Consider the following 27036-nt stretch of genomic DNA (forward strand, 5'->3'; position numbering starts at 1 on the left):
AGCCCTAACTAAAAGCCTCGTGCCGCAAATCACTTCCACTTACAACACTTTTAGCACCCCATAAGACGGAAAGGCAGTGCATCGGGTTATCTTAGAGGGTAGAGCGCATCGTTTTGGGGTTTAAAGCTGCTTCAGCTCTCAAATCGACAGTAATGGTTTGCACTTTGCTGCTTTGGATGAAACGGATCTAGTGACCCTGTTCTTGTGATTGATCCATCCAGAAATTGTCTGTGTCGTTCAAGCTACTCCATTTTGTTCTCTGGTTTGCGGACGTTTGTTCCGTGTTTCCCCTGCCAATGTTCGTGCCTAGGGACGTCGAGAGCGGCACCCGGGAGGGCCTGCTGTTCGCGGAAAATGGCCAATACACAATCACCGAGGTGATCACGGTGCTCACCTCGTTCCGTCAAAATCATGAGCGCCTCAAACTCTACCGTGTCTCCCTGTCTGTGATCCGATTCCTGTCCATCCTCAATTTTGTCTACACCCTGTTGGGCGTGACGCTGCTCATGTTGGCCATGAGCTCGGACTTGTCCCAGGATTTCACCGACGCTCAGCGAGACCAATTCTTCAGAATCGGTAAGTATAAATGCAGGTGTGTTGTGTCAGTCTGTTTGTCTGTCCCATCCTAGAATAAGAACGAAATTCAAACCAATGACTCGCCACATCCGCCATTCCTGAAGATCCTGGGCAGGAACTTACCTACTTAAAGTGCAAAATTAGAATTGGCCGCATATCCTCATGAAGTGGAACGGAAAGGGCTAATTTTTTTATATACTTTCGGTTTAGAAGAACAAGAAAATGACAAAACAAAAACAAATGCCCTTAGAAAGACATGAATACACTAACCATAAATCTGTAGAATAACTGATAGTGGATTGATTACAACAGGGCTTATTCCTTACTCGGTAGCGGAGTGGCCAATCCACTAGGGTTTAAATTGCGCTAAACTAGTAGAGAAACAATTTATACAAGCTGTGAGGTTAATGATTTTGCGTCATGGTGAAGTCTGAAATGATTTTAACACAACATGGCCACAGGTTGACACACAAATTCTACATTTACGTCTCTGTGCAAATAATTCCCAAATTCTAGGATTAGAGTAACCCTTTAAGTAATACGTGATATTTGGCCGGTTCATGGAAAACAAGTAGGCAAGCATTTGCCCAAATTTGTTTTTGAACGTCATAATGACATAATTTTGAAAGGTTGTACTAAAAGCTTAATGGCGCAGAAAAAAATATCAATGAAATGGACAGACGTAGGAAAAAATTATTGCCAGAAGAAATGTTCGAACATTTTAAATATATATCCCAAAACAGGGAAAAAATCTACAAAGTTAAAAAGATACAAGGGAACAAAGTAACACATATCAATCAAAAAAGCGAAGAAAAATTGCATTTCTTTTGTCGTATTTTGAGGAGCCCTAGTGAAAATAATTTGCCATGTAATGAAATACTACATAATTCATAATGGGTCTCTTTTGGGTTTCACAGGCATGGCCGTGTCCATCTTCGCACCATTTGCCTCCATGGTGGATCTCTTGGCTCTTCGGGGATTGCAATCTTGGCGCCGAACTCTGTTGCTACCATGGCTGTTTCTCTACTCCTTCGTCATCTCGCTCATCTTTGCCAACGCCTTATCTGGGGTTTTCCATCACGGTCTGAAATGGACCTATATCGTTTTGATGCTTTGTGTGATGGTCTCATTTTCGGCTTGGCGGCATGTCCGATTACAATACACAGAAATGGCCAAGGACCGACCCACTTGCCAAACCATCGAGGAACTCGCGGCCGATCTCCGACGCACTCGAGAAGCCCAAGTCTTTACCACCAGTGATCCCCTAGGCGATTTTCCACCTAAATATGAGGATCTGGAACAGCCTCCAGTTTACGAAGACTCCAGAGAAGAACCCACACCAGTGCACGCACGAGAGGAAACCACTAATGCTTTAAACAAAACAGAATCATGAGCAATTCAACTTTTATTTTTTACCTCTGCAATTATCCCTCGGAATATATTACTGACGAAAACGCATGATGGCTCAAGTTACCATTAGATCATCATTAGATCTGATTTGCCACGAACAACTTTAGATACAGTTTGTGAGTGGCAGCAAAAATTCACAGTAGACTTTTTTTCGAAAAAACTGGTTTTTCGTTCTGTCGAAAAATCTGTCTGCACAAAAACGGAAAATTGTTGTTGCACATTTCAAAAAACGGGCTTCAACAGGGTGCATTATAAGATAATATCATACTTACGATAACGATTTAAGATTTGAAAAATGATTTAACCGAAGAACGAACAAATTAGGTATGGTGTCCAAGCCCTTACAAGCCAAATAAAATTTGTTTCCCAAAGTGAAGGGACAACTCGACCCACGGATAACTCGACCCAATGGACAACTCGACCCGCGGACAATTCGACCCAGCGGACAACTCTACCTAGCAGACAACTCGACCCAGTGAAAAACTTGACCCAGTACAATAACTAAACACCACATATTGACCAAAAACATGATTATGGAACAAAACTACAACTTGTTGAGTGAACATTCAATTTGCTTGCAAAGATGTTAGCATCAGTAAGGCATTGAATTGAAAATCAAGTTCGATTAACACATTATCAAACTTGATTTTAACACCTTGATTGACGTAAATATAAGTTGCTTTTAAAGATGAAATATTAAACTGTGTTCAACCTTTCAAATTTTGACATCAAAGTTTCAATTTTGCTCCATAAGTATGAACTTTTTGTAAGCCAACATATTGGGCTTAATTTCTGTACTGGATCGAGTTGTCCGCTTGGCCGCTTGATTAAAATCAAATTAAAATTACGGATCTATGAAAGTAGAGTGGTCTATTGTACCCAATAGAGGGTGACATAGTTCCCCAGAGGGCGTGGGTTCGCATCTCGTCATTGGAAGTCCCCTTTACATGAGAGAAGACGTGGTGCAGTTGTTATGGATTTTTTTTTAGATGTGAGAGTTCCCCGGTTTGATTCTCTTCCCTGACTCTTTACTCTTACAGACTTCGAGACGCAAATCACGCCCACAGATGGAGAATTTAACTCATGGAGACTTTGAGACGCTAACCGTGCCTGCAGATGGAGAATTCAACCGATATGGGCAAGACACTGCTTATCAGAAATAGTATAAGGGCTTTGTTGATGGCTGGCTTCGCGAGACTCAGCCCGGAGACCCAGTCCTGAAAGACACTTTCACCTGTTTTGATCCATTTTTCGTTTCGTTTTTTCGGTTTTGTATTTTTCGAAAAAGAATTAAAGTCTCATTCACAAAAGTGGATGAAAAACGTCCACAAACAATTATGTAAAAAGGTATTTTATTAGCATTCCGTAGCTAGATTAGCGTATGACTTTGACATTTGAACCGCAATACGGATTGTTCGCGAGAGAGGTTTTCGGTTCGATTCTTTTGAGCAACCCTTCTTTGTGAAGCATTTAGATGCTGACTCACATGACCAAATGTTGATTCAATTGGATTGTGGGGTAGAAAATTTTATAACATTGGGAAAAACTAAACTCACAGCGCTCTTTTCAACCATAAAATACTGAATTATTTATGGGTTTATCAAACAGATAAAACCAAAATCATTAAGAGACCAGCAATAAAGCGCGTTGAGAACATCAAACCCTCAATGAGCTGATGGCGCTACAATTCCTTACTGAGGGTCACCGCATAATCGTACATTACACATTTGTATACTGATACATTTAATCACATTTTTTATACTTTTCACCTTTTTAACTTTTTGACCCAATATTAACCTCATATTTTGTCTAAGTAGGACATCTACGAGATTCTTAAACTATTAACGAGTTATGGCTTGTCTCCAGCCGATTCGAGATAAAGTGGCCATTAGGATCCAATGATCAAAGTATTGATGCAAAAGCAAAAGTCATTTTTGCCCTTATTTACCCTTTTGATAAGGCCCCATCTCCTGATGGGATTTTAAAAGATTCGATCATTTACTTTAAAGTGCCCCTAGAAACGACGTTTCAATTTTGCAAGAAAAAATGGTTTGGAATAATTACTCTCTTTGGCCCCTGGCACAGAAACTGTGTTCCTTTCCTTTCATTGAGGAAACTCCAAAGCCCATTGACCCTACCTTACAGGCCTACTGAGGGGAGTTTTTTAAACCCTCTTACATCGAAGTCAAGGCTTGGACGTTAACCACAATGTGTATCCCCTGAGCTCTTTAGCCAGTGCAGTTTCGTACCGGTCAACGGCCAAGCCCTTAGCTCTGTACGGAGCGCGAGCTTTAAAAAGTAGACCTCTGGAATAGTACTTATCGGAATTAGGTCGAGTTCGGAAGCACTCCCGTGGCTATATTCCGGCTCGCAACCTCTATTGAAAAGTTCCGTTCCCAACAATCCTGATGATGCTCCCAACAAACTGGGCAAACAGGGCAAATAGGGCCAACAAAAGACACCTGATTTGTTTGGTCCGTGAATATCTATTTGATCGGCCATTCCATTTCATTCATCCGCTTCATAATTTCGCCTCCTTCTAGCAGTGCCTCGTCTTCGAGTTCGGCATAACCTCGAGGTCAAGCTTGGAGGCTTGGAGGCTTGGAGGCGATTGAAGGGCCAGCAGGAGCATGGAGGTGCCCCAAATCCATGATGTGGTGTTTGTCGTGGAGGACACGGCCATGAATCAGTTGTTTCATCCCGAGATCCGAACCAATTACATCCAGAGCCTCTTGGACCATTTCAGTGGGGGATCGGCCAAGGACGTCCCTTGGGCCTCCATTGAGTGTAGCACCACTTATACCTTGGTCACGTACCAATCCGCAGATGCGCTGCCCAAGTAAGTAGGCCAGAGTATCCATCCATAAACCATCCATCCATCCAACCATCCAACCATGGGATCCTCTTAACTAAGGAAAAGCTGGGATAAGCAATAGGATGAATAGTGAATGTTCATAGTACAGAATGGGATGGGTTCACCAATGATTCGCTTTGTATGTATGGACCAATGGTTCAAAAGCACCTTTACCCTCTTTCCAGTCCTTTGGTGGGTTATGAGGGGCCCTTCACTCACTCCAAGCAGTTTTTGGCCGCCTATGACCGGGTCAAGTTCATTGGGGGTGCGGGTGAGGATCACGCCAATGGAGTGGATGGTTTGGCTATGGCCTTGGTGGTCTTTGATCGGCTCGAGACCATTCGGGCCCATCAAACCTTCCGCACGAAGCCCTTGAAATATATCATTTATATCAGTACTTCTCCCGCCTACGATATGCCGGTAATGGACGTGTCGGGCTTGATGGGCTTGAGTTTGGATGATTTGGTGGCCAAGATTCGAACCCGAGATATTAAGCTCTCCATAGTAGCCCCCACCAAGCTCCCGTTCTTATTGAGGCTTTTTAAGAGCACGGGAGGTAATGTACCGATGCATATGGAGAAGAATTACGCCAAAGACCGCCGACATTTGATTCTCATTAACGGCGATATCTTGCCCGAAGTCCCGCTCACCCCACTTCAATCGACCCTTTCTAATACCGGTCCAACGAACTCGATGCCCATTCAATCTCAATCTCAGCCTTTGCAGCAACAACAACAACAACAGCAACAACACCCACAACAACAGCAACACATATTGCAGCAGCAACAAACTGTCATGAACCCCAATAGCATGCTCAACAACACCATGATGAGCAAACAAGGACCAGACCCAAACCAAATGAATGTCAGCCAGAATTTTTCAGAGACCACCATGCCCCAAACAAGCATGACCCAAACGAGGATGGTGCAGCAGCAGGTGGATAATTCCATGGGACAACAGGCTATGTTAAGACCGCAGCTTCAGAGACCCATGAATCCGAATAACATAGCACAGCAGCAATCTAATATGCCCATGAATCAGATGCAGCAAATGCAAATGCAACGCATGCAACAACAACAACAGTTACAAGGACAACAACAAGGACAGGGACAACAACAACGAATGCAAATGATACAACAACAGCAGATGATACAACAACAACAACAACAACAGCAACAGAATCCCCGCCAACAATGGCAACCCAATGTTTCTATGGGAGGGCCAACTCAGTCTAGCGTGTTGAGAGACCGACTCAGCCAAAAAGTTCAACAGCAACAGCTCCAACAACAACAACAACAACAACAACAAATACAACAACAGCAACAAGGAGCTAATGCCTCTGACAATCCAACTTTAACCAAACTTTTGAATCATCCGCCTCAAGGATTGAACCAAAATGTTCCTGGAGGCATGACCATGCAAGGAGGCCGAATGACGGCCCTTCAGCAACAATTGTCTCGTCCACTCAATCCAGTAGCAACAACTTCCCAAATAATGAACCCAATGATGGCCAATCAACAGCAACAACCACAACAACAACAGCAGTCTCAAATGATGGGACAACAGGTACAAGTTCAACCAACGATGCAAATTCAACAACAACAACAACAACAGATCAATAGAACTAGAGAAACTATTTGGGAAGGTGACTTAACATGGACAGAAATTTCTAAGACTGAAAATCAACAAGAAAAAACGAAACATGTGGTGAGATGCTCTGTGACTTCTCCTAAGGATCCTAATACTGGTCTGGCAAAAGTTAAGTCTGACAATTGGCCTCGACTTTTGATCATGCAATTAATTCGCAAGTCGTTGGTGCAAACTTTGGGGAGTCAATTCTTCCAAAACTCCTCAACTGTCCTATTCCATCCGGAGCAGTCGGACTCACTCATGGCTCTAACTCGTGTTTTGGGATCAGATTATGCTGGTTGCGTGCATTTTACCGGGGATAGCAACAATCGATGTGAGATTAAGGTGCTGATCTTGTTGTATAGTAGAGAAAAGAATGCTTACCTCGGATTCATACCGAACGACCAAACTACTTTTGTGGATCGCATCCGTACAGTGATTCACGAACAAAAAGAAGGTCAAAAGCAACAACAATTGCAACAGCAACAGCATCAGCAGCAACAACAACAGCAACAACAGCAACAACATCAGCAGCAACAAATGAATCAACAAGGTGGGCCTGGCATGATGCAGCCTCAATTGCAGCAGCAAATGATGACAATGGGAGGTGGAACCATGACCATGGCTAATCAAGGTAGTAATGGTCGCAGATTTTTGTTGCTTTAGTTAAGTAATGTTTATCCTTCATACTTAAGGTCAACAATCAAACATGATGGGAGGGGGCATGATTAGCCAAGGGCCAAATGTTGGTCAACAACACCAAGACTTTTCCGGAATGATAAACCATCCTCAACTACGCATGATGAGGCCGGTCGGAATTGGAGGCATGCCTCAGCATCAGCAAGCTGGTTTGAGACAGGTAAACACTTCAACGACATCCAGATACAATCAGTTCAAAGGGAACTGAACTATAACTGCGATCAAAGTTACATCGCCATCGAAGCAAAAATCCAAACTGAGTAAGGTAAATTACCAAAAAGATGGGAATGTTTTCGTCATTTTGAGTGAGATATCTCGTTTGAGCTGCTGTGCGACCAGCGTTCCGATTGGTTCGGGGTTCTCTCTTTTGAAAAGCTGTTTCAATTTTAAGGTATTGCAGCAGCAGCAACAACAACAACAACAACAATTTCAGCAACGAGGGATGATCTCTCAGCAAATGGTGATGCAGCAACAACAACCTCAACAGCAGCAGCAACAACAAATTGGAAGTGCGAACGATCCAATGCTTCGGGAATTGTTGGGATGATCACTATATACATACGACAGACAATTTTCATTCAGTATTTACTGTTCTTGCAGTGGTTTTACGCTGGACCAAATATACAATCGAATCATCATTTTATTTGCAAATAAGAATTCTGGAATTATGATCGAGTCAGATCCTCCGAAAAAGTTTTACGTACACATAGAACGAACAAAAGACATCACAGATCAGCAGTTAAGAAATTCGTGGAGGTTTGGATCAGTTTTCTTGGCACCATCAGAACGCATTAATCGATGTTTGACGATTGTCTCTAAAGCACGCCTTCCTCCATGCATTTATTTAGGAGATCCATCAGCACGCCCATTTGCTTGGCCGCATCCTGATTCTTGTGCGGTACATAAAGCGAGTCTAAGAACTGGGCATTGGAGAAGAAATCCAAGACCTGATCAATTCTCCCAAGAGATTTTTCTGTGAGGTGAGGTTTGACCAGGGTTTTCAGGTCACTTTGGAGATCTGACACATAACGAATGAGGAAGTTCCTATCATAAGTGTGGTCCACCTGATAGAAACTAATGAGGGTCATGGCCACCGTGCGGAGATTGCGTTGGATATTGAGCAAAGCGTGCTTCTCGTTGCCGCTGAACTTGTCTGAGCGCTCCAGCATGCCAATCTTGACCGAGATTTTGATGATGTTCTTGACGATTTTCTCTGCCTCCTTCTTGCTTTGGGTCTGAAAAGCATGATCAAAACGTTATGATTGTTGCAACGTGGGTGAGAGGGTGTGTGTGTGTGTGTGGAGGAAGCGGGTCTTAATGCATTTTCAAGCGAATGCCCAAGTGCTTAGATCGATTTGGCAAAGATCTGATTACAAGAAGACGATGCCCAGCTTAGTTAGGTTGACCAAGGTTGTAATGAATGAAAAATATCTTGATTGATGGTCAAGATGTAGATTTACAAATACTCACGTAGATCTTGACCAATCTGTAGAGCTCATCTAGGAGTGCGGCGCTCGTGTCATCAATAAGCCCCTTGGCCACATTCTTGTTACTGAAGAATTTATTAGCGAAGCTCCTCTGGACTTCGTAGCCAATGTCGAGGGCCTTGAAATCGGCAGTCATATCTACAATGAGATCAAAAGGTCAATGAAACAAGTTGAAGGGAGTCATTTCAAGTTGTATCACCTCGTTTGTCAGTCATTCTTCTAGAAATTATTGTAACGACCGTATTTGTATTTCGAATAAAGATAACCGAAAAATTCACCCAAGTAATCATGCTCTTGAGGATTTCCGGTGATTGACTTCAAGCTTCCATCAGCTGTCTTCAGTATTAGAACAAATGTCTTTGTTTAACCTCAAATGGTGAATATTTTACGTCAAAGCTGTCCCAATTCACTCACCCAAATGCCAATATCTGAGCAAACAAACAAGCATACTATTGGCAACTTTATTCAATGCTCAGGGGTTTAATGGTTGAAGCCCCTTTACCGTCCCGGGACGAGGATGCTGCTAAATTTGATGGACATGAATATGTCGTTATGTTATGTGCCTAAAGCATTGCCTTTGCTGAGCCGTATTAGAGCTATGGTCCTCTAAAGCCTGACAGGGATTTTTACGGCACTTTTCTAAGTGGACGAATTGAGAGGAGAGGAGATTCAGAAAAGAAAATTTCTCTCAAAACGTCCCATCGTCGACGGCAGTTAATACGTGTAGAGATAAAATGAGAAGGTGAGGATCGTAGGAGGGCTGCAAAAGCGCAATATACCCCACCAAAGTATTGACATTGCATGGATAATTGAGATGAAGTAGGAAAAGTGAACGGAAAAAGATATCAATGAGGAATAAGAGGCGCATTAGGAATAAGAGGCGCATTAGGAATGTAAAATTATACCTATGCTATTGAATCGGTCACTTGAGCAGGACTTTTCGAAAGGTGATCAAACCATGGATTGATTAGCTTCCAATTTTTGTTTGATTGGATAAATTCCAACACCGAATAATGATGAACCCGGCTGACAGTTGCTTTGGCCAATTTTTCATTGAGCAATTAATAACGACTGAAAATGACAGAAATGAAGAAAGGTTGCACAGACGTTACCGATGCATGATGAGACATTTCAATGGAATTTACGCATCTTAAACATCAAGGCCTCGAAGACGTAATGAAAGTGATTAATAATGGTCGAATATCTAAAGTAAGAGGTTCTTTAGAAAAATCGTCACTTTCCATGAACTAGCGCCGAGTTATCCATTGTTCATTCACACACTGGTTCCAGAATGCTTGTTGAGGATAATAATCAGAAGAAAGTGGAATGAGGTGGAAAATTCATAATGTGCGGCATGCTGATATCTTTTTTTCTTCTTTCTTACCAGTCATGCATTTCAGCCTGAAGGACTTTTACTTTCAGTACGGGAGTACATGTCTACCTTACGAAAGTAGCAGAGTGAAAGGATTTGAAAAAGTTTGGACTTGAACTCGCCTATAAATCACATGACTCCCACCATTTCATTTCCAAAGCCTCACAATAAATATCCTGAACACTGAGGATTCGAAACATTTGTTTGCCTTTTCTCGCAGACGTGACGGATGCCTGTTTAGCATTGAGACTTTTTTATTTGCTTAGGATTTCCGTGACTTTGTGAAAAGATCATTCATACTGCCTCCATCGGTAGAAGAAGGTGAGAGAGGACAGAAAATCGTTCCCAAAATATCGTAATGTTATTTCACCTTCCCAAAATAGCACGCTACATTGTAGATTTTGTGCCAAGATCATCTTTCCCACTTTTTCCCATCACGAATCGATGTTGAAAGAATCCGAATAAAGGGGCGTTCTTCAAGTTGGCCAGAACTGGTTTGTTGGTCAATCACAAAACCTCATACAACATCATCAAACATTTCAGCATGCAATGAAAGAGATTTGGTAATGTACCCAACGTATTGGTTTCGAAATATTTTCAGTTTCCAACTTGACAGAAACTTTGAAGCCTCCTTAGACGCCGAAAGGCTCTCCCGCATTCCGTTGGCTTAATGAACTTGAAGGCATTGTTAAAGCATGAGTGTGCAGAATTGACCACAAAGGCCCTAATATTCACTCTTTCTCTCGGTCGGCAAGTGAACCTCAAAATGGCTCTGCAGTCTCGTAGGTTGTAGGTATATGTCTACGTATGTACGTGCATGCAGCAAAGTCTTAGCGACGTATGGCCCATTGAGAAATTCTTCTAGCATGCTCTTATTTTGCCAATCGAGCCCATTCCCATCGAGGATAGATAGCCAGTGCCCGGGGGCTAAATGCAAATGGTGTGGTGTGCAATTGAGGTGGTTCCGTTGGCAATGCACATTGCACAGCCAGCGTTCATGTCGTGCGATTGAGATTTATGTTAGTGTCACAAAAGGTTGTTATGAGCTGGTTTCGGTCTGCTTAAGATGCGATTTAGATCAGGGCCGAGCTAGTAGGTTCGTTATTACACTCAGAGGAGTCTCCCAAATTGATTGTCTCGATCTCCCGCTGGGCTTTAAATAACTTCCCTACCACGTGCATACATACATATGTACATGGTTCATGCCAAGTGGAAGAAGGCTCGGTTAAACATGCCACAACCTCCGATCTACAAGCATATCCCATTTCCATATTTGCTCAGCGTGCGTGCGCAAGATCCTGATCCCAATCCTCCCCCGAGTTGTTTCGACATCCACCAAATCAATCACCCACCCCGAAGATACTCAGGATTGAACCATACGGATCTGAGTGACTGGTCCAAATCATGACCTGACCACGCACGACGTGTCGGAGGAGACAGAGAAGTAGTAGCACCGGAGTAGGGGGACACCGAAGACCTCGTGGCATTTTGTCAATGATCAGATGAAACTATACAGTCGAAGCAATGCCCTTGAAAAGATGCACACACACACACGCTCACATGCTAAAGGTCCAATGGATTATGATCAAATATTTTTGTCTTCCCAAAACTTCTACTAACCCGACTAGTTTTGGCACTGAAACTCAGGCTGCAACTATCCACCGAGAAACACCCACGCATCCGCCCAACCAGCAAAAGTGGGAAGAACGCTGCTCTTGGTTGACATTGAACCATTTGGGCATTACTCACCCACAACTCAATTCTTCTTTGTCAAGAACTCGTTGTCACTCAAACGTTTCACGTGTGTCAGAAATATTTTGAGGCACGGTTTCAATTTGGACAGACTCGATGAGCAGATGAAGACGGGGTCATAATTTTGGAGATCCCGAGGATTGAATGATAAGCAATCACGCCCAAATTGGGCCCATAAGTGTAGACGTATTCATCTACAGATTATCAGGTCAAAGCCATCTATGGGTCTGCTTGAAGGCAGATGAGATGCAATTAATCTCAAGATGAAGCTGTTCGAAGGTAGGCGGAAGTGAATAGAAACTCCATTAAGGGACAGCTAGGCGATAGAGAGATCGAAAATAACAAGTTGGCAAGCTCCCGCCTCAAACTCATGTCATTAACCACATTGAAACAAGGTCCTCAGGATGCAAAGTCAGTTTGAAGGTGCCCTCAGGAGGATTCCAACTACGTAAAGAAAACTTTGCCCACATTCAAATGCTTGCTCGACATCAGAGGCCAAGTTTTGAGCTTTATTCTCTACCTGTCTGAAGTCAGCTAGCTCTTGCGTTGGTATACCATTCAAAGCTTGCTTTGAAAATTGTCAACACTGACATGGATTTAGAACATCATGAACTCCGAATCGGTGATATTGTGGTGAATGTCGGATTCAAAAAATGCTCCCTGAAATTCAGGTTACCCAAAGATTGATGAGGGGGTTACTCGGTTTTGGGGTGGAATGCATGTCATAGTTTTCCCTTTTGTTCGAGATTGCCTGGAATTTCGAGGCAATCTGGCCAGAGTTTCAAAACATTATGCAAATGAGAGATCTAACTACCAAGTATTCCAGGAACAGAGGCGACAAGGAACTTACTAAATAATGTCTTCCTTGAAATAGCGTGGCTACTATCTATCATTTGTTTTACCTCTTCATAATGGCCTCGGTACCCAGGTTTGTCAAGAAATAATCTGCAATCTAAATCACCCACCGTCCATTGTTAGAGTGGGAGGATGGGGTTTGGAGGAGGTTTCCGCATTAATTTTGCACGGACCGAGAGCGCAAAAACTTGCCGAGATCAAGGAAGGTGTGAAGAATTATCATGAGGACCTCGTTAAGGAAATCAAGGATACAGGAGCCTTCCCCGAAGACCTCTGTGTAAGGTACTGGTAGAAGTTGTACGTACCTCAGTGGATGTCAAACACGGAATCGCGTTTTTTGTCAGGATGTGAGTGCGATCTGTTTCCCTCTTCAACCAACGATCCAACGATCCAACTAACAATCTAACCAACCAAACATCCATCCATCTATTTATCTCACCAGGAAAATGCTCTAATTATACAATTACGAGACCTTGATGACACGATTCAACAACGCCGCCGAAAGGATCTCGAAATTGACGATAAAGCCGGTTACTCACGCATTCTCATCTCTTGAGAGGGTGTCTGAGAAGGATGTTGATACTGTTGACTCTGAAGTTGAACTGATCTGATCTTTTGGTTCGAAATTCGCATTTCGACAGCCCAGATAGACCTTTAAATACTAGTGATATTTGAGGCGCAATCAAGCTCAAAATGAGAGTGGAATCCTTTGTTCTTTCTTGGATATGTATGTGTACTCGTGTAACACTACTCAATATGCTTGAACAGGAGAGAAGAACCGAGCCCTTTTCTTTATAGCCAATCATAAATTGATAAAAAATTTAGCCACAGATTTCATCAACCGTTAAATTTGCTGGATCAGCTCTAGGAGGAAAAAGGGAACCTTTATTCAAATCAAAAGCGGAGCCTTTATCACAGTCCTTGGCGCCCCGGGAATATTTGATTTCCCTCGGTGGATGACTAAAGAGTTTGCATTAGCGATAAGATCTTATCTTGGTCATGAAACCGCTAGAGGTTATATGTCAAAACGGGCGAAAATAAATTGCACAGATGTGGCAATCATTGGGATTGTCACCATCGTCAAGCTTCATTATCCTTTTAGAGCTGTGGTCGAGATGTGCACAATTCCTCGGATTGAAACGGCCAAGGTAAGGGGGATGCATTTTGGATGGTAATTTACGTAGAGGATTAACATCTGATATTCATGGAAAACCTGGGTTGTCCGAACCCGGATCAATCAAGCGCTTCCATGTGAGCTTTGACTCTTCATCTCTATGCCATAAACAAGATTTACATGATTGATTCTGACGGATACTTCCCTCTTCCCGAATCATGTTGTACCACAAGCAAGACCTTCCTTCCACTGCCAACCTTTCAAGTCAGGTAGATTTGTGTCAGCTTTAAGAGCTCATCCATCAACGAGAAAACCCCAATGGATTTCTACAATGGTTTCAAAGAGAGACATATTCTCCCAACTCATCTTAAAATGCTTTTGGCTTCTTCTTTTTCTTCTTCTTCATTGACTCTGTTGGAGTTTCACCTCCAACGTCGGAGGGAGCAGTGGGGGGAGCCTTGCTTAAATCTAGAAATATTTGGAAGAGCAGCCAGAAATGAGAAAATCAGTCCAACAGGGTAGAAAATTGGAATTTGAAATCCAAGCACACCAAGCTCTGTCTCAACATGCTTGTTCGAAGCTGGCTCAATTATACTAGATCCACTTTTGACGCCCTTTATCATCGGATTATGAGAATCTCCGCCAGATGTGTCGTCCTTTTTTCAAAGCTTTGGAACTATTTCTTCTGAAAGTGGCTGGTGTTCTTATTCGAGATCAAAACAGTTTGAGATGAAAATTTGAAATTTGAAGACCACCTCTTCTCTCCAATCCCGACAGATTTCGACAGAGACGGAACAAAAAGTTGAATTCCATTCCATGCCAATCAAATATTCAAAATAAGTCTTCGTTTCGTTGGTCGCTTATGTGGAAGTGCTCACATTTGAAGGAAAAATTCTGTTCGTTCAAAGAGTAAGTTATCTGGTGTTTGAGGCTGGTGTTTGAGGAATGCTATAGTAGCTTGAGCAAAGTGTCCATCGGAATTATCAGTTACCTGTGAGATGTCTTCCAAGTGGTCACCCATCTCGTCAGCCTCGTCGTCGTCAATGCTCCATGATTGAGCATGTTGACAAATGCTTCTCCGTTCCATCATCCGCCTTATCTTTTTTTTGTATTCAAGAATGAGGCAGTTAAGCAAAGACAAACAAGCGTGTTTCAAATCTCGAATTAATCTCCATCTAACCGTTGAAGAGCACATTGTCTATCGTTGGGATTTTCTCCTCCCTTCAGACTTCTGGTATTCACTGATGCTTGATGAGGGTGTTCAAAAAGCGTTGAAGCCTCAAAACAAGGTCTGGACACTGACTAAGGTCGCTACTTTTCAATCAAAAATCAGTTCAGATACCTGCTTGGCAAACCGGTTTCTTTTGCCTTATTGACCTCTTCGAACCTTAAAGGAATCAACCGGGAATTCCACTTGAACGTCACGGTTTGCCAATGGACACGAAATCTATGGATTCGTAAAATTCGTTTGCTTGGATATGAACAGGCGTTAAGACCGTTGAAGGGGAAGACGAACTTGGGGACGAGATCATGAAAGGCGAAGCATGCCAAAAGAGACCGTTGCTCCTTAATGTGAGGTTTCCTTCGATCACCACCTGTCCTTGTCACTCTCGTCAAGCTCTCCTTCTTCTTCCCCTTCCCCCTTGAAATTGTCCAGATGCTGGAGTTTAAAGGAAATGAAGAGCGGCTCCCGGTTGCCCTCCCCCATTCAAGTAAGGGTGAACAACAGAATCTCTATGGACTGTCTTTTTTTTCGTTCTCAAGCTCCAACGACCAAGACCAATTCCATGCATTGAGGAATGTGTCGTTAGGGGTTGGAATGAGTGGAGAGCTTAAAAACCTATCAACCAATCTGGGCTCGACTATTTGTGCCCGTTCGAGTACGTTCCAATGGCCGATAAACCGATTTGACCAAGCGACAGTCCCACCACTATCCATCAAGAAATAACCGATAGATCGCTCAAGGCTCTCTCACTGTGTTCTTACCGTAAGTTTGTGGATGAGATTGCTGTGACTTGAAGCACTCTGATGTTTCCAGGGTCTGTTATTGAATGGGAGTTCAGATGCTGAAGGATAGATACACTTGGTGCGTTGTTGCACTTGGATTCAAATGTTTTGAACATTCACATTCCCTCTATGTAATCATGTGTGAATCGGTATGAGCTCTGGATCCAAGTGTTGTCGATCCTTCGTCCCCAGGTCGAATTTAGACAAAAACCAGTGAGTGACTCGGTCCTCAACTGAAGTTCCCATGGCCCGGACCAACAAAGATGACGACGGCGACGACCACGACGACGACCAAGAGCACGGTGGTGACGAACACGCCGTACGTTGTACCTCGTGGGTCGGTGGATCATTGGTCGTTGGATGCGATGCAATGCGCGCGCCAAATCCTGAACTGAATAAAGCCTGAAGCTCGTGATGGCGCCGCTTTCCGTGACCGTATCTAGGTCTTGGGGTTCGTTCATGGTGATGGTGGAGGAAGGGTAACCACTGGCACTCGACTACTTCCAACACTACGTACATACAGGATTGGAAGTACTATTGTGCATGTACTGACCCAGTACTATTTGAATAGTACCCAGGGAATCAACCGGAGGAGGCCGGAGAGATCAGCTGATCGCGGAATTTGCCGAGGAAAAGGAGGAAGAGGAGGAGGAGGAGTGCTTTAGGGTCCTCGTCAAACCTTTAAGTGTGGAAACAAATGGTCTGCTTGGTGTTAATGGACGCCTAAGGTTCGTGCTGTTAAAGCTAAGGTAAAAAAATCATGAAGCCTCTTTGATCGACCCCGAGATCGAGATGTTTGAAGTTAGTCAAGACTGATCTACGTCTATTGAGTCAACGCATCAGTCAATTGGATAGAACTAGAGGGCATCTAGATTGAAGGAACGCTCAGCAGAGTTCTGTTCATATTTTAGGGGCACAGAAGGCGTAGTTTGACTTGAACTTTTTATTTCATAATGTTGTAGGTGAAGATGAAATTGTTATGGGTAAATTGAAATCAAATAGAAAAATATGACGCAACAGTATTTGGTCAAACCATCGATCAAATGTAAATCTTGCCTCTGAGCGGAATGAAAGCTAAGGAATCATGAAGTTTGGGAATGAAATAGAATTCATTGCGCAAAGTCATTTTCCTATAGTTGCCTGGGCAGTTTGGTAAAATAAAATCAGGAACCCGAAAGCCATTTGCTAAAAATGTTAGGATTTCAATGTGGTACAATTAATTCTTAATTGGATCCAGAAATGCTTCGATGCCTCGGCACTTCCAAAAAGATTGTTTCATGATTAGGCCTAGGAAGTAGGTAAATCCAACTATTTTGTAATTTTTGACCAAATTTGGAACTAATTGGCTAAAGTTTCATTTTTCGTACCTCTTTGTATTTATCAATCAATACCTTTGTAACTGTTTGGCGTTTTCGATTCAAACTTGATAAGCATGGATCGGGCTTCTGTTCAGTAATATAATCGAACATTTAGTAGATCAGTATTATTCAACCCTTAGGGCAATGTGCGTAAGTCATAAAGGATTGAATCAAAAAATGAAATGCTCGTGAAATCTTAAAAATTGTTGCTTTATTTAGTTGAATCTATTGCCATGGCAATGCTTTGCTTTAAAAGATGAGTCAGAATTGACTCCTCCTTTTGGCGAATTTTCTTCTTTTTCCGAGGTCTAGTTATGGCTTCAAATTATCTACGTAATGGCAAAAATTGCAGTTCTAGGGTCCCTCGAGCAAAGATCAGTTTCACGAGAAGCCTGGAATGCAGAACGACGTCCATGAGTGTATTTAGTATATATACTATCGTGGTAGACCTTGTAATTTATAAACGACCACCAGAAAATGTGTCATGAAATGAAGAGGAATTACGTAGCTAAAAATCGAATTTAGGAGCTTAAGGACATATCTGTTTCGTGTCAAACTTTTTAATGGCCCGTACAATCAGATCAACCCCACATTCATTAGCTATCTTAGGCAATACGTTTTTGTCAGAATGCATATCAGCCAAAGAACACGTCTGTGCAAACTGCATTACCCATTCAGCAAAAGGAGGACCGATTTGTTGGAGTCTTCGAACTATTTCGTCTCTGTGTGCTGAGACAAATACATTTGTTTCAGAAATAAAGTCAAATATCTTTAACGGGTCGCTTCTGGGAATGCATGGTGACATTTGCATTTGCAATAATTGAACATCAAAATTTACATTTCATCTGCATATCAAAAGGTATGGTACAAGTGTTCTCTACTGTGGGCTTCGCATCTGGTCTCGATCCATCTTTTGGCTCAATGTCACTTCAATGTGAAAACTGGAAGATCCTCTACAAGTTGTGAATAAGTTACAAACGAAAATGTTCCAACATTTTAGCCTTCTTATTCATATTTCATTTGATCAAGTCGCTTTATTCATTCATGCTCATGGATATCACGTTCGAATTTAGTCTATCTCTCATTTATCATGTTGGTACAATGTCATGCTGGCCCTTTTTAATTTAAGTACAAGATGGGAGATGACTGCCACAGAAACATTTTTGCGCTTGAATGTTCAGAATGGAAAAAAAAATATTGGTTTTGAATTTGTGCTTCCAAGGATTTCATAATCTGAATTTATTTCGGTTTCAAGTGACTCTGAATCTCCTTTTGCATTGCTTACCTATACATACCATAATTGCTTTTAGAAGAACCCAAGTGAAATTTTGATTTAGGAAAAGGGTTAATAAAAAGAGTTTCATTTGCACATGACTGCGGTTCATTGAATGGGTCTTGTCCTAGGGACAAATTGCGTAGTATGCAAATTATAAAAGCTCGTGCGTGGTGCACCCGGATTTGGTTTTCAGTGTGAGAGATCCTACGCATACAATACACATTAGTCGGAGAAACATCACCAGAATTATGGTTTCTTCTTCGGCGCATTTGACTTTTTAGTTAAACCTTAAGTATGATGGGGCAATTGATTAAAGTTATGGTTCAGACTATAATTTTCTTATCCAAATAATGTACCTTAAGTCTGTTATCTATTGAGGGTTATCTTATGTATCTTAAGTGAAGATCATTTTGGTCTATCCATCCCTTAGATGACTTTTCAACTGACACTTCAATGCATTGCTTGCAATGAAAGATATTTATGGCCTTTTCAGTGCACAAAGTTCGTGATAACTTGAAGATTGTTATTTAATTCCATACTTGAAAGATGATTCGGATTTTAATGCGATTATTGACCCAGTTTTTCTTTCAAAGTGTTGGTGTTTAAATTATCCTTTAATTGCACATCACAATCACGAATGGAATGGCATATTTACGAAAATGATTGTTTTTGAAATCATTTGACACATGGAGCAATAACTTGTAATATGCTCTAGTGACTTGAAAAGCCGTTCTTAGTAGGGCCCCACAACAACCCTTTCATATCAACGAGTATCAATTTTAAAACATTTTTTACGGAGTAGATGTGGCGACAGGGCTGGTACAATTTTCTAACAAGAGAGAGAGAGATAAGTCCATGGTTTGATTTTCCTCCCGAGATTACCCACAGAAAATCTATGACGCCAAATCCATACGAACAACGAACACTTTGAAACCAATCTAAAGGTGCACACAAGAACATAAATCAGAAAAATTGGACAATGCCATGGATGGATTCATTCATTCATGGCACGTCGAACTCTACTTGTTGACCCTGTCACTATTCTAAGATCCCGCGCCTATCACTAATGTAGTCTTATCTGGGGTTTTTTTGCCGACTTCCTTATATTTTCTTTTGACTTTATATTCATCTAGTATATGATCCGCCCATAGATAACTTCATGTTATGTTTTCTATGGATCCGCCAACGAATTAGAGCTGAAGGATCTGGCCAGCCCTTGAATAAAGTGTTGATCAGGGATCTTGTCAAAAGAAGAAGAAAAAAAATTAAAGCTAAACCTCGCCAACGGATCAAAGTCTACATCTTCCTACAAATATTAGAGAGAAGCAAATTGAACAAAGAAGGAGCCGAGAGAAAAAGAGGGAGGACTTCATTGTTTTAACTAACCTGGGCTCACGAGGGTTTGACGTGAAGCCACTACGGTCAGTATCATTGACCCTGAAGCCTGGGTTTAGACAAAGCTCATAGATGGTTTTAAAAACGTGCAGTAGCAGATACCATATGTGTTATGTACGATCCCAACCTCTCCAGTCTTAAGTTCCAATGAATTGTTATCTTTTGCCTCAATGGTTTGTACAATATCTGAACACTGAAATGAAATTCTCATATTTGAAGTTCCGTCCCAGAGAACTTGACAAGTTAAAAGTTTCAGGACGTTTTCTCGAGTGTTTTTTTTTCTAGCAATTTTTGTTTGGTTTTTGTGCCTTGCACAGGGCTTGGGTGAGCATTTATCATACTGTGTTGTACTTTTATCTGATAGACGGAAACCGTTGTGTCTACCTGTGTGTAGCCTGAAGTGCTTCATCTTGGAATGTAAATGTGATAACGATTTAGAAATCTGGGCCCATTTTGTTGCAATGGTTGGCCAAAAGCACGCCATTCCTCTCATCACCTCGCCTTATTTCTTGATTGTGCATCATTCATCAAATCTGACGGGCTCAACTTTTCCTCTGACGGCTTTAGGTGACGACAATCATTAGTACCAAAGAAAAATGCCAATGTTAGAGATTGTAATCACTATCATCACCAACACTATCATGAAAAACTGTCTCGAAGTAGACTGATTTTGGAAATTTGTGTTAGTTCGGTCGAAAATGTGAAAGAATTCGATGTTGGAAGTTGCATTGATTGTTGTTTTTATTCACGAGACGTGTTTCATGATGTCTGAATGTGGTGTGGACCAATTAACATCAGGATCACTTCATTGGCAACCTCAATTGGATTGGCGGGCCTTCGATATCATCTTGACTTTGTTTCGATCGGATGGTTGTACTGAGGGTGGCACACTTATTTGGACCTGGCTTCAAAAAGTCGCATAATCTGAAAATATGTGAACATGAATTGTTTCAAACCATGTTTGAATAAGGTGGACAAAAAAACCGGAAATTTGTCAAAATTAAGGGTACAAGAAAGAAATTATCAAACCAGTTCATGTTGGATTCAAAAATTCTTCAATATAAAACTTAATTTAAATCTGATAGATTTTGTTTAGGTAATACGAAACGCAACAATCTCTTAAACCGATCTCTGCTATCGTATGCAACGCAGGGAACCTCTTTTGCCATACCATCATTTCTGCGGCCAAACTGATGGACAATAACATTGCAATAAACATTTGAAACCTCAAAGCGAATATTTGCCTTACAAACTAACGTCTTTTCTAAACGCAAGGTATGCCATTATTATAGATTGACCAACCAGGCTCATCAGACGATCGGTATCAGAATGAGCAGTCAAATTTTTTATGATTTGAAAGTGTAGCAAAACTGCGACGAACTCTTAGAATTAAACTTTAAGTGAGCCCTTGAACATTATCAATATTGAAACTTAACTAACAACTCATTCAAAAACTTTGTTGAGTGTAATCCGATTTCCTGTTCAACAATCTCAATATCAAGCTACACGCACGTGTGTGGTCACTTGAAGACTATTTAATTTGATGATGAAGGTGGTTTGAAAAATGCTGCTAAGCATGGACTTCAAGGAATTTAACTTCGAGGTCAGTGTGAACAATCAATACAAAAGTATTGCGAAGTAAATGTGAAAATTAAATATCTGTCCTTCTGTTACTTTAACACCTCAATTTCAATCCATTTATCATAAACACGTAAAAATAGGATTGTGTTCCGTGCAATTTGTTTGTAAGACTTACGAATAATGTTAAAGATATAAGGCTACTTACGGCTTGATTTTACGTTTGGCATGCATGGGAAGTGCTTGAACATAGATCATCTTTGATCCCTGAACCACCATGGTGACGTCTAAATCATGCTGTTCGACCAATAAATCCAGAAATTCTTGAACCGTCATTCCAGCCCATCCTTGGATCTCTAGCTCACTCCAAAGTGACCATTGAAACTTGTCATTGGTCGAATGAATAACTTTGGCCATTGGACTTGGAGCGCAAATCACTTCGGAGGTCATTCCGGCGAACCAGTAGTTCATTGGAATAAAATCGAGAGGCCATTTACCTTCTTGGTCCATGGCCGAAGAGATCCTGTAAAGTTCCATAGTAACCTAAAACGAAAAAATAATATTGATACCTTGTTCGTCGATGAGAGGGATATCCGGGGGGCTTCTGTTTTTTCTCTTCACATGTAATTTTGTAATGTACGAGTAATCCTAGTAATTCTAAACGTAACTAACTTTATCTGAGATCACAGCAATTGAAATTAATTGCATTTCAGTCAATGCTATTCAGATATCATAATTACACAATAGCAATATATTTCGAACTTTCATCGATGAAATTTTAATGAAACAATCAAGTAGATCTAGTTTTGGGTAGACATTCACCTCCTCCTAAATTGACCATTCTATTTTTGTTGTTCACAGACTTATAAGAAGAAATGATTTCCAGATTGGCTGGACTTCGAAAATGGTATCCACCAAATCGGATTGTCAGTAAGTGAATTTACCCTCTTTGAGAAAAGGTGAAAAGCAATCTCAATCGGGCAAGGTTTTCACAAATATTTTAATTCGGTTTTTGAAACATGACCCCGATAGCTCTTGCTTAACTTCTTTTGGGGCCGTTACAATTCGAAAATTTTGTAATCAATTGTATTTAAAAAATAGAAACCATCGTAAATGCAACCAAGTACTCTCTAAAGTCATTGATCTGCAAATTTTATTTGCCAATGAACTTAATACTTTGTACCTAAATTAGAAGACTTAGCCCTTAAACATAACTTTCCACACCTTTTACTACCACAGAGTGCGATCTTTGAAGTAAGCAAGTAATTTTGATTGAAAATGTAAATACAAGTTGTTAGAATCTATTGGTGAATATATGACTTCAAATAAAACAAAAACACGTAGCCTCTCCAATTGAGGTTCAAAATCAGATTTTCCTACATATTAATTAACTTTCTAACAAGTATATCTTTGACAAGTCAATATGCCGCAAATGAATTCCCCTTCACAATGAAGTGGTTTAGAAACGTTCAAATTTGTATTTATTGCCCCTTGGGCCTTGCCATAGTAGTGGGGATACGAGCGCGGAGACGCTGGATCTGTTTGCAATTTCAACGCCGGAGTACAATTTCAAAGAGCGTCTAAAAGTATGCCAACATTTCTTTTGATCCTAGTATTGGCTTAGAGAATACGTGTTTTCATTTCAACGAGTCATTTGAAATGACTCTGGAGTCTTTGAAACAAAAATTAAAAGATTAATGTTGTTATCTATCTTGCTTCTTATTTCAAATTTGTTTTCTTTTAGAATTCTTGAAATGATGACGTGTAATAAAGTCACAAAAACCATTTTGACTAAACCACGGACTTCTCGAGATATGGACTGCGAACGAAAGCAAAAAAATCATTACCTCCTAAATCGTTCAATTTATTCCACATGAGCAATTCATACCACCACAATATATGGTTGAATAGATGAACTTGACCAAATTTGACACCAAAGCTATGCTTGGGGAACTTTGCAATTATGTCCAAAGCTATGTACTAAATATTGCACAAAATTCGAATTTTCGGCCTGCCTTGGTCAGCTACATAAGCTTTTGACGTTATAACTTTGAAACGATCGACTTTATAAGTAAATGATATAAAAATGACCTGCCTGTAATTGAAGACATCTACGCTTCTAATATTATTACTTTAATTCGAAAAGTAGCTCAGAGTTGTATAACCAAGAGCAGGCCGATTTGGTGCCGGGAAGCTCATTCTCCGTCCATATTTCTAGAAGTCCGTGGCTTAACATAGTGCTTTTGGCACATGACAACCATTAATTTCAACTGAAACTTTTGGATTATTGTAAAGTTTGAATGAGGATGTTCCTAATTATTCATCTGAAAAGACATGCTAATAACCGATTATGAATGAAATAATTAATTTAGTTCTGTTACAAAGGTAAGAGCCCCTATATGGTTTGTCAAGAATAAGGCTTGGGAAAATAAGTGATGAAAAAGACATTCATAATTGGCTTTAGTTCCTTACGTTTCCTGTACAAAAATTGGGGGAAAATGTTAAAATAATTGACCTTTTCCGCGCTATCTCTTTTAACATTTTATTGATTTCTTCGATGTGGCTCGATGATAGTATTTTTGGAACTGAATATTTTTTTATACCTAGCTACAGTACAAAATAATTATGTTGAAAGTGTTATCTAAGGTCGATGATTGATGGCATTCTTGCACTATTTCCGCTAATTTGTTTTGGCAGTGAAGGCACGAAATGTCGCATGGAGTACAATATTTCAAGAAAACAATTTTGATGTAGAAATTTGAATGACCTAAGACTGAACTGCAACTTATGCAACAAATTACGACGTATTCAACGAGGTAAATCCCAAGGAGCAGGCTTGAACTGGACCAAATATCTAGAAATCATTAACTTGGTGCGAAAGTTCAGTGCCATAACAGAGTTGCAGGTTTTTTGTTCTTAGTGTTAGCATGTGGAGATTACCCAATAAGAATTCACTCACCACTCCAGCGACCTAATTTTTATATCGACTGCAACGTTGGAATTATACTCATGGATTCATTGTTAGGATTACGAAACCAAAATCTGAATCACCATAAACCAGCGTATGTATTCTCTCAAAAGATGCCAACAAAACAGAAGTCTCAAAGCCCCAAATTCAGAGACGCTCTTGTCTTCAAATCATGTGCCATTAGGAATTTAAACACTTTGGGGTTGTAGCTTTTACATGTTTCTGTTTTCTTTTTCTGCGTTAGTTGGAACGATGAAGTTCGCCTCTCTTGTTTCTCGTGCTCCTTCATTGTTCAATTTGCTTCGCTCAAAAATTTGTAGGGAATAGGTAGGTGTTGATCCAGTGTCATCTTTCATGTCGGACTTTGATATTTTTTTCAAAATAATTCCTGATCAACCTTTTGTTCAAGAGCTCGCCAGATCCCCCAACTCTAGTTCGTTGGTCGATCAGACATTATATTAATATGAAGCTAAATAAGCTATACATTTTTTCATCTAGAAGTGTTGGTTGAGGATTCCATTCCCAGTAGCGGTAAGGAAGTCCGAAAAAGAAACGAATAAGCACCAAAAATATTTCTCCTCGCATAAATAAAAGCCAAATTATTTTTTGGCACCCTCAGGTTCAAGATATTTGAAAAATTAATTTGCATTAAAAATCGTTCATTAAATCGCTTAAATCGTTAAGCCCTCAATAAATAATTAGGCATGAATATCCAGAATGATGGTCACAAGTCATTTCGTTCTCTTCAATCCTATAATTTTAATGTCTAAATCATAATAACACGTAGTAAACATCGAATTAGCCCGCTAATCCAATAATCCCTCTAAGAACCTCTTGCGAGCCTCTTGGCTTATCTTTCACCCATCTTTAAATGAAAATACACTACTATGACTAGTCTTTAAAACCTCTAAATTGCGTGCTTGAAGTGGAGAAATCTGCATAAAAATCGGACGCTAGTTCACGTGATAGTCACACCCAAATTGGCAAGCAATTACATATAGCATTGGGCTTTCCTCAACTGCGAGATGTTTGTGTTTGTGAATTAATTTAATGCAATCAGCACAATGATCTACGACGGATTCTTAAACATTTTTTAATGTTCATGGACATACATGTTGCTTTTCAACACGTGAATTGTTCCTACGTCGCAATTAGAATCTAACACAGTTCCGGCTATACAACACATGTGGTTTTTGAACTTTTGACTTTTTTTTGCGCGATACCTCAAACCAGGGACATGATAAGTATTTTGATTGAACTTATTTTAGGATATACTGCACTTAATCCGAAAACGCGCCCTCTTAACCCGCCTCGATCGTGACGGATGTATATTTTGCTATCAGGATGAGTTTTGGCCAACTCTGCTGGGGGGGTACTATTGTCGAACAAGACAAGTGGGATCTCATTCAAGGTATAGCAATTATTTTAGATCCGATTCATCATCATGATCATAATGTATGATTCATCTTTTGAGTGAATGGTGCATAGTTGATGGGAAGGAAAGATAATCAAGACATGAAATAGGGAATTTTGCATGATACATACCAAATTGGCCAAAGTTGAAAGCATGGAGGGTAAGCAAGGACATTTCTGATTTGCTGTATAGAATATCTCGGATGCTTCGGGTTTGGCCATGCCGTACATTTCGCAACGCATCTGAGAGAACACAAACACCAACCTATCCTTTGTAGAAACATCCAGAGAACTCACGTCGAGTGTCTGAAAAAAAACCCTCATCTTTTGAAAATCTGATCTATTACTACAGTTGCTTATTGAATCTCATTACCTTTAGCCGGGCAGCTTTCAATTGCTTTATAAATTGAGTTCGTTTGGCGGGATCATTGAAAATATCGTGATCAAGAGTGCTCTCATTGGACTTTGCCTCTTCCTTTGAAACTGAATCATCGGTGACAAATGTCTTGGATTTAGATATAAACGGACGGACTTGGACCTTCTTAAGGACATCTGTGGCAATTGTCTCCTCCAATGGCTGAAACAAGTCATAAACTGATCAGTAATATTTTTGACCAAATCACATTTTGCGGGGAACAACCTACATGTATGTTCATCATCCTCGCAAAAGCTTTCGCCAGTTCCGTAACGAATTTTAGGTGAGAATCTTTGGTAGGATCGAACGTGACAGGGCGTGGCTCTTGTTTTGGGTACGCCCAAAAATTGCTATCCGTGGAATTCCCAACATCGGAGGGAAAATTAACCAGAAGTTGTAGTGCTTTATGATTGAAGTACTTTTCGAACTTGTTCCTGGCCAAAATTACACAATCATTCCAACTGGTGCATTGCCATTCGTTTAGGACCTTCTTAACTAGCAAACATTCTTGAGGCATTTGACCTGAAATGAAAAAGTTCATTCCTCCCTTTATACTACAAATAAATACTACTTCATACTGTCATACCTTCAGCTAGGTCATCCAATGCATCCCCATACGTTTTCCAAAAATCATTGAAAATCTCGGGCTTGGTTTCGAAAAGACTCTCAACTTTACTGGTTGCCCATGCTATGGCGTGTTCGTGGGTTTGAGGGAATGATTTGATGACGCAGAACGGAAATGTGGGCTCAATTGGAGTTGGAATACAATTGTAAGATTCAGTTCGATGAGGGACAATGCTCTGAAAACGCCAATTAATCGATGATGATTCGAGCATTTTAGGTTTGGATGATGCCTTACCTGGACATGACCCGCCAGA

General features: G+C 40.8%; 4 protein-coding genes across 8 annotated transcripts in view; 2 read left to right on the forward strand and 2 right to left on the reverse strand.

Annotated features, from left to right (window-relative positions):
- Positions 1-25: 25 nt before the first annotated feature.
- On the forward strand, positions 26-2034 carry LOC131879246 (uncharacterized). Its single transcript, XM_059225511.1, has 2 exons — positions 26-576; positions 1494-2034. The coding sequence occupies exons 1-2, from the start codon at positions 297-299 to the stop codon at positions 1967-1969; spliced, it is 756 nt and encodes a 251-aa protein (XP_059081494.1). The 5' UTR covers positions 26-296; the 3' UTR covers positions 1970-2034.
- Positions 2035-4389: 2355 nt separating this feature from the next.
- Positions 4390-7839, forward strand: LOC131879244 (mediator of RNA polymerase II transcription subunit 25-like). 2 transcript variants are annotated; one of them, XR_009373125.1, is made up of 4 exons: positions 4390-4825; positions 5026-7103; positions 7165-7433; positions 7560-7703. XR_009373125.1 is itself a non-coding variant. In XM_059225508.1 (4 exons), the coding sequence occupies exons 1-4, from the start codon at positions 4617-4619 to the stop codon at positions 7713-7715; spliced, it is 2607 nt and encodes an 868-aa protein (XP_059081491.1). In that variant the 5' UTR covers positions 4390-4616; the 3' UTR covers positions 7716-7839. The 2 variants fall into 2 exon arrangements, 1 of the variants encoding a protein (XP_059081491.1); XM_059225508.1 differs by having other exon boundaries at positions 7165-7328; positions 7560-7839.
- Positions 7791-15991, reverse strand: LOC131879247 (tumor necrosis factor alpha-induced protein 8-like protein). 3 transcript variants are annotated; one of them, XM_059225513.1, is made up of 3 exons: positions 15735-15991; positions 8639-8793; positions 7791-8403 (listed from the first exon to the last, which is right to left on the reverse strand). In XM_059225513.1, exons 2-3 carry the CDS (start codon positions 8789-8791, stop codon positions 7984-7986), a joined length of 573 nt encoding a protein of 190 aa, XP_059081496.1. In that variant the 5' UTR covers positions 8792-8793; positions 15735-15991; the 3' UTR covers positions 7791-7983. The 3 variants fall into 3 exon arrangements, with proteins under 3 accessions (XP_059081496.1, XP_059081497.1, XP_059081495.1); XM_059225514.1 differs by lacking the exon at positions 15735-15991 and adding an exon at positions 11380-11528; XM_059225512.1 differs by lacking the exon at positions 15735-15991 and adding an exon at positions 8855-9038.
- Positions 15992-20507: 4516 nt separating this feature from the next.
- Positions 20508-27036, reverse strand: part of LOC131878985 (ubiquitin-like modifier-activating enzyme 6) — a gene marked incomplete in the record, with an annotated part of 11718 nt that continues 5189 nt past the window's right edge. For both annotated transcript variants that reach the window (XM_059225167.1, XM_059225168.1), the window contains 7 exon segments: positions 20508-20708; positions 21571-21905; positions 25876-26049; positions 26117-26320; positions 26388-26680; positions 26745-26958; positions 27018-27036. In XM_059225167.1, coding sequence (XP_059081150.1) covers positions 20585-20708; positions 21571-21905; positions 25876-26049; positions 26117-26320; positions 26388-26675 — 1125 coding nt within the window.

This window comes from Tigriopus californicus, chromosome 4 (genome assembly GCF_007210705.1).
Source record: "Tigriopus californicus strain San Diego chromosome 4, Tcal_SD_v2.1, whole genome shotgun sequence".
NCBI lineage: Eukaryota > Metazoa > Arthropoda > Copepoda > Harpacticoida > Harpacticidae > Tigriopus > Tigriopus californicus.

What these genes read in the sequence shown, in the direction of transcription:
- LOC131879244 (XM_059225508.1), top strand. Translation starts at nt 4,617, where the DNA reads ATGGAGGTGCCCCAAATCCATGATGTGGTGTTTGTCGTGGAGGACACG. An exon ending in CATGACCATGGCTAATCAAG is followed by an intron (nt 7,104 to 7,164) that starts GTAGTAATGGTC and finishes TTCATACTTAAG; the next exon opens with GTCAACAATCAAACATGATG. An exon ending in AGCAAGCTGGTTTGAGACAG is followed by an intron (nt 7,329 to 7,559) that starts GTAAACACTTCA and finishes TTCAATTTTAAG; the next exon opens with GTATTGCAGCAGCAGCAACA.
- LOC131879246 (XM_059225511.1), top strand. Translation starts at nt 297, where the DNA reads ATGTTCGTGCCTAGGGACGTCGAGAGCGGCACCCGGGAGGGCCTGCTG. An exon ending in AGACCAATTCTTCAGAATCG is followed by an intron (nt 577 to 1,493) that starts GTAAGTATAAAT and finishes TGGGTTTCACAG; the next exon opens with GCATGGCCGTGTCCATCTTC.
- LOC131879247 (XM_059225512.1), bottom strand. Translation starts at nt 8,945, where the DNA reads ATGATTACTTGGGTGAATTTTTCGGTTATCTTTATTCGAAATACAAAT. An exon ending in AAGAATGACTGACAAACGAG is followed by an intron (nt 8,794 to 8,854) that starts GTGATACAACTT and finishes ATCTCATTGTAG; the next exon opens with ATATGACTGCCGATTTCAAG. An exon ending in ACAGATTGGTCAAGATCTAC is followed by an intron (nt 8,404 to 8,638) that starts GTGAGTATTTGT and finishes CATGCTTTTCAG; the next exon opens with ACCCAAAGCAAGAAGGAGGC.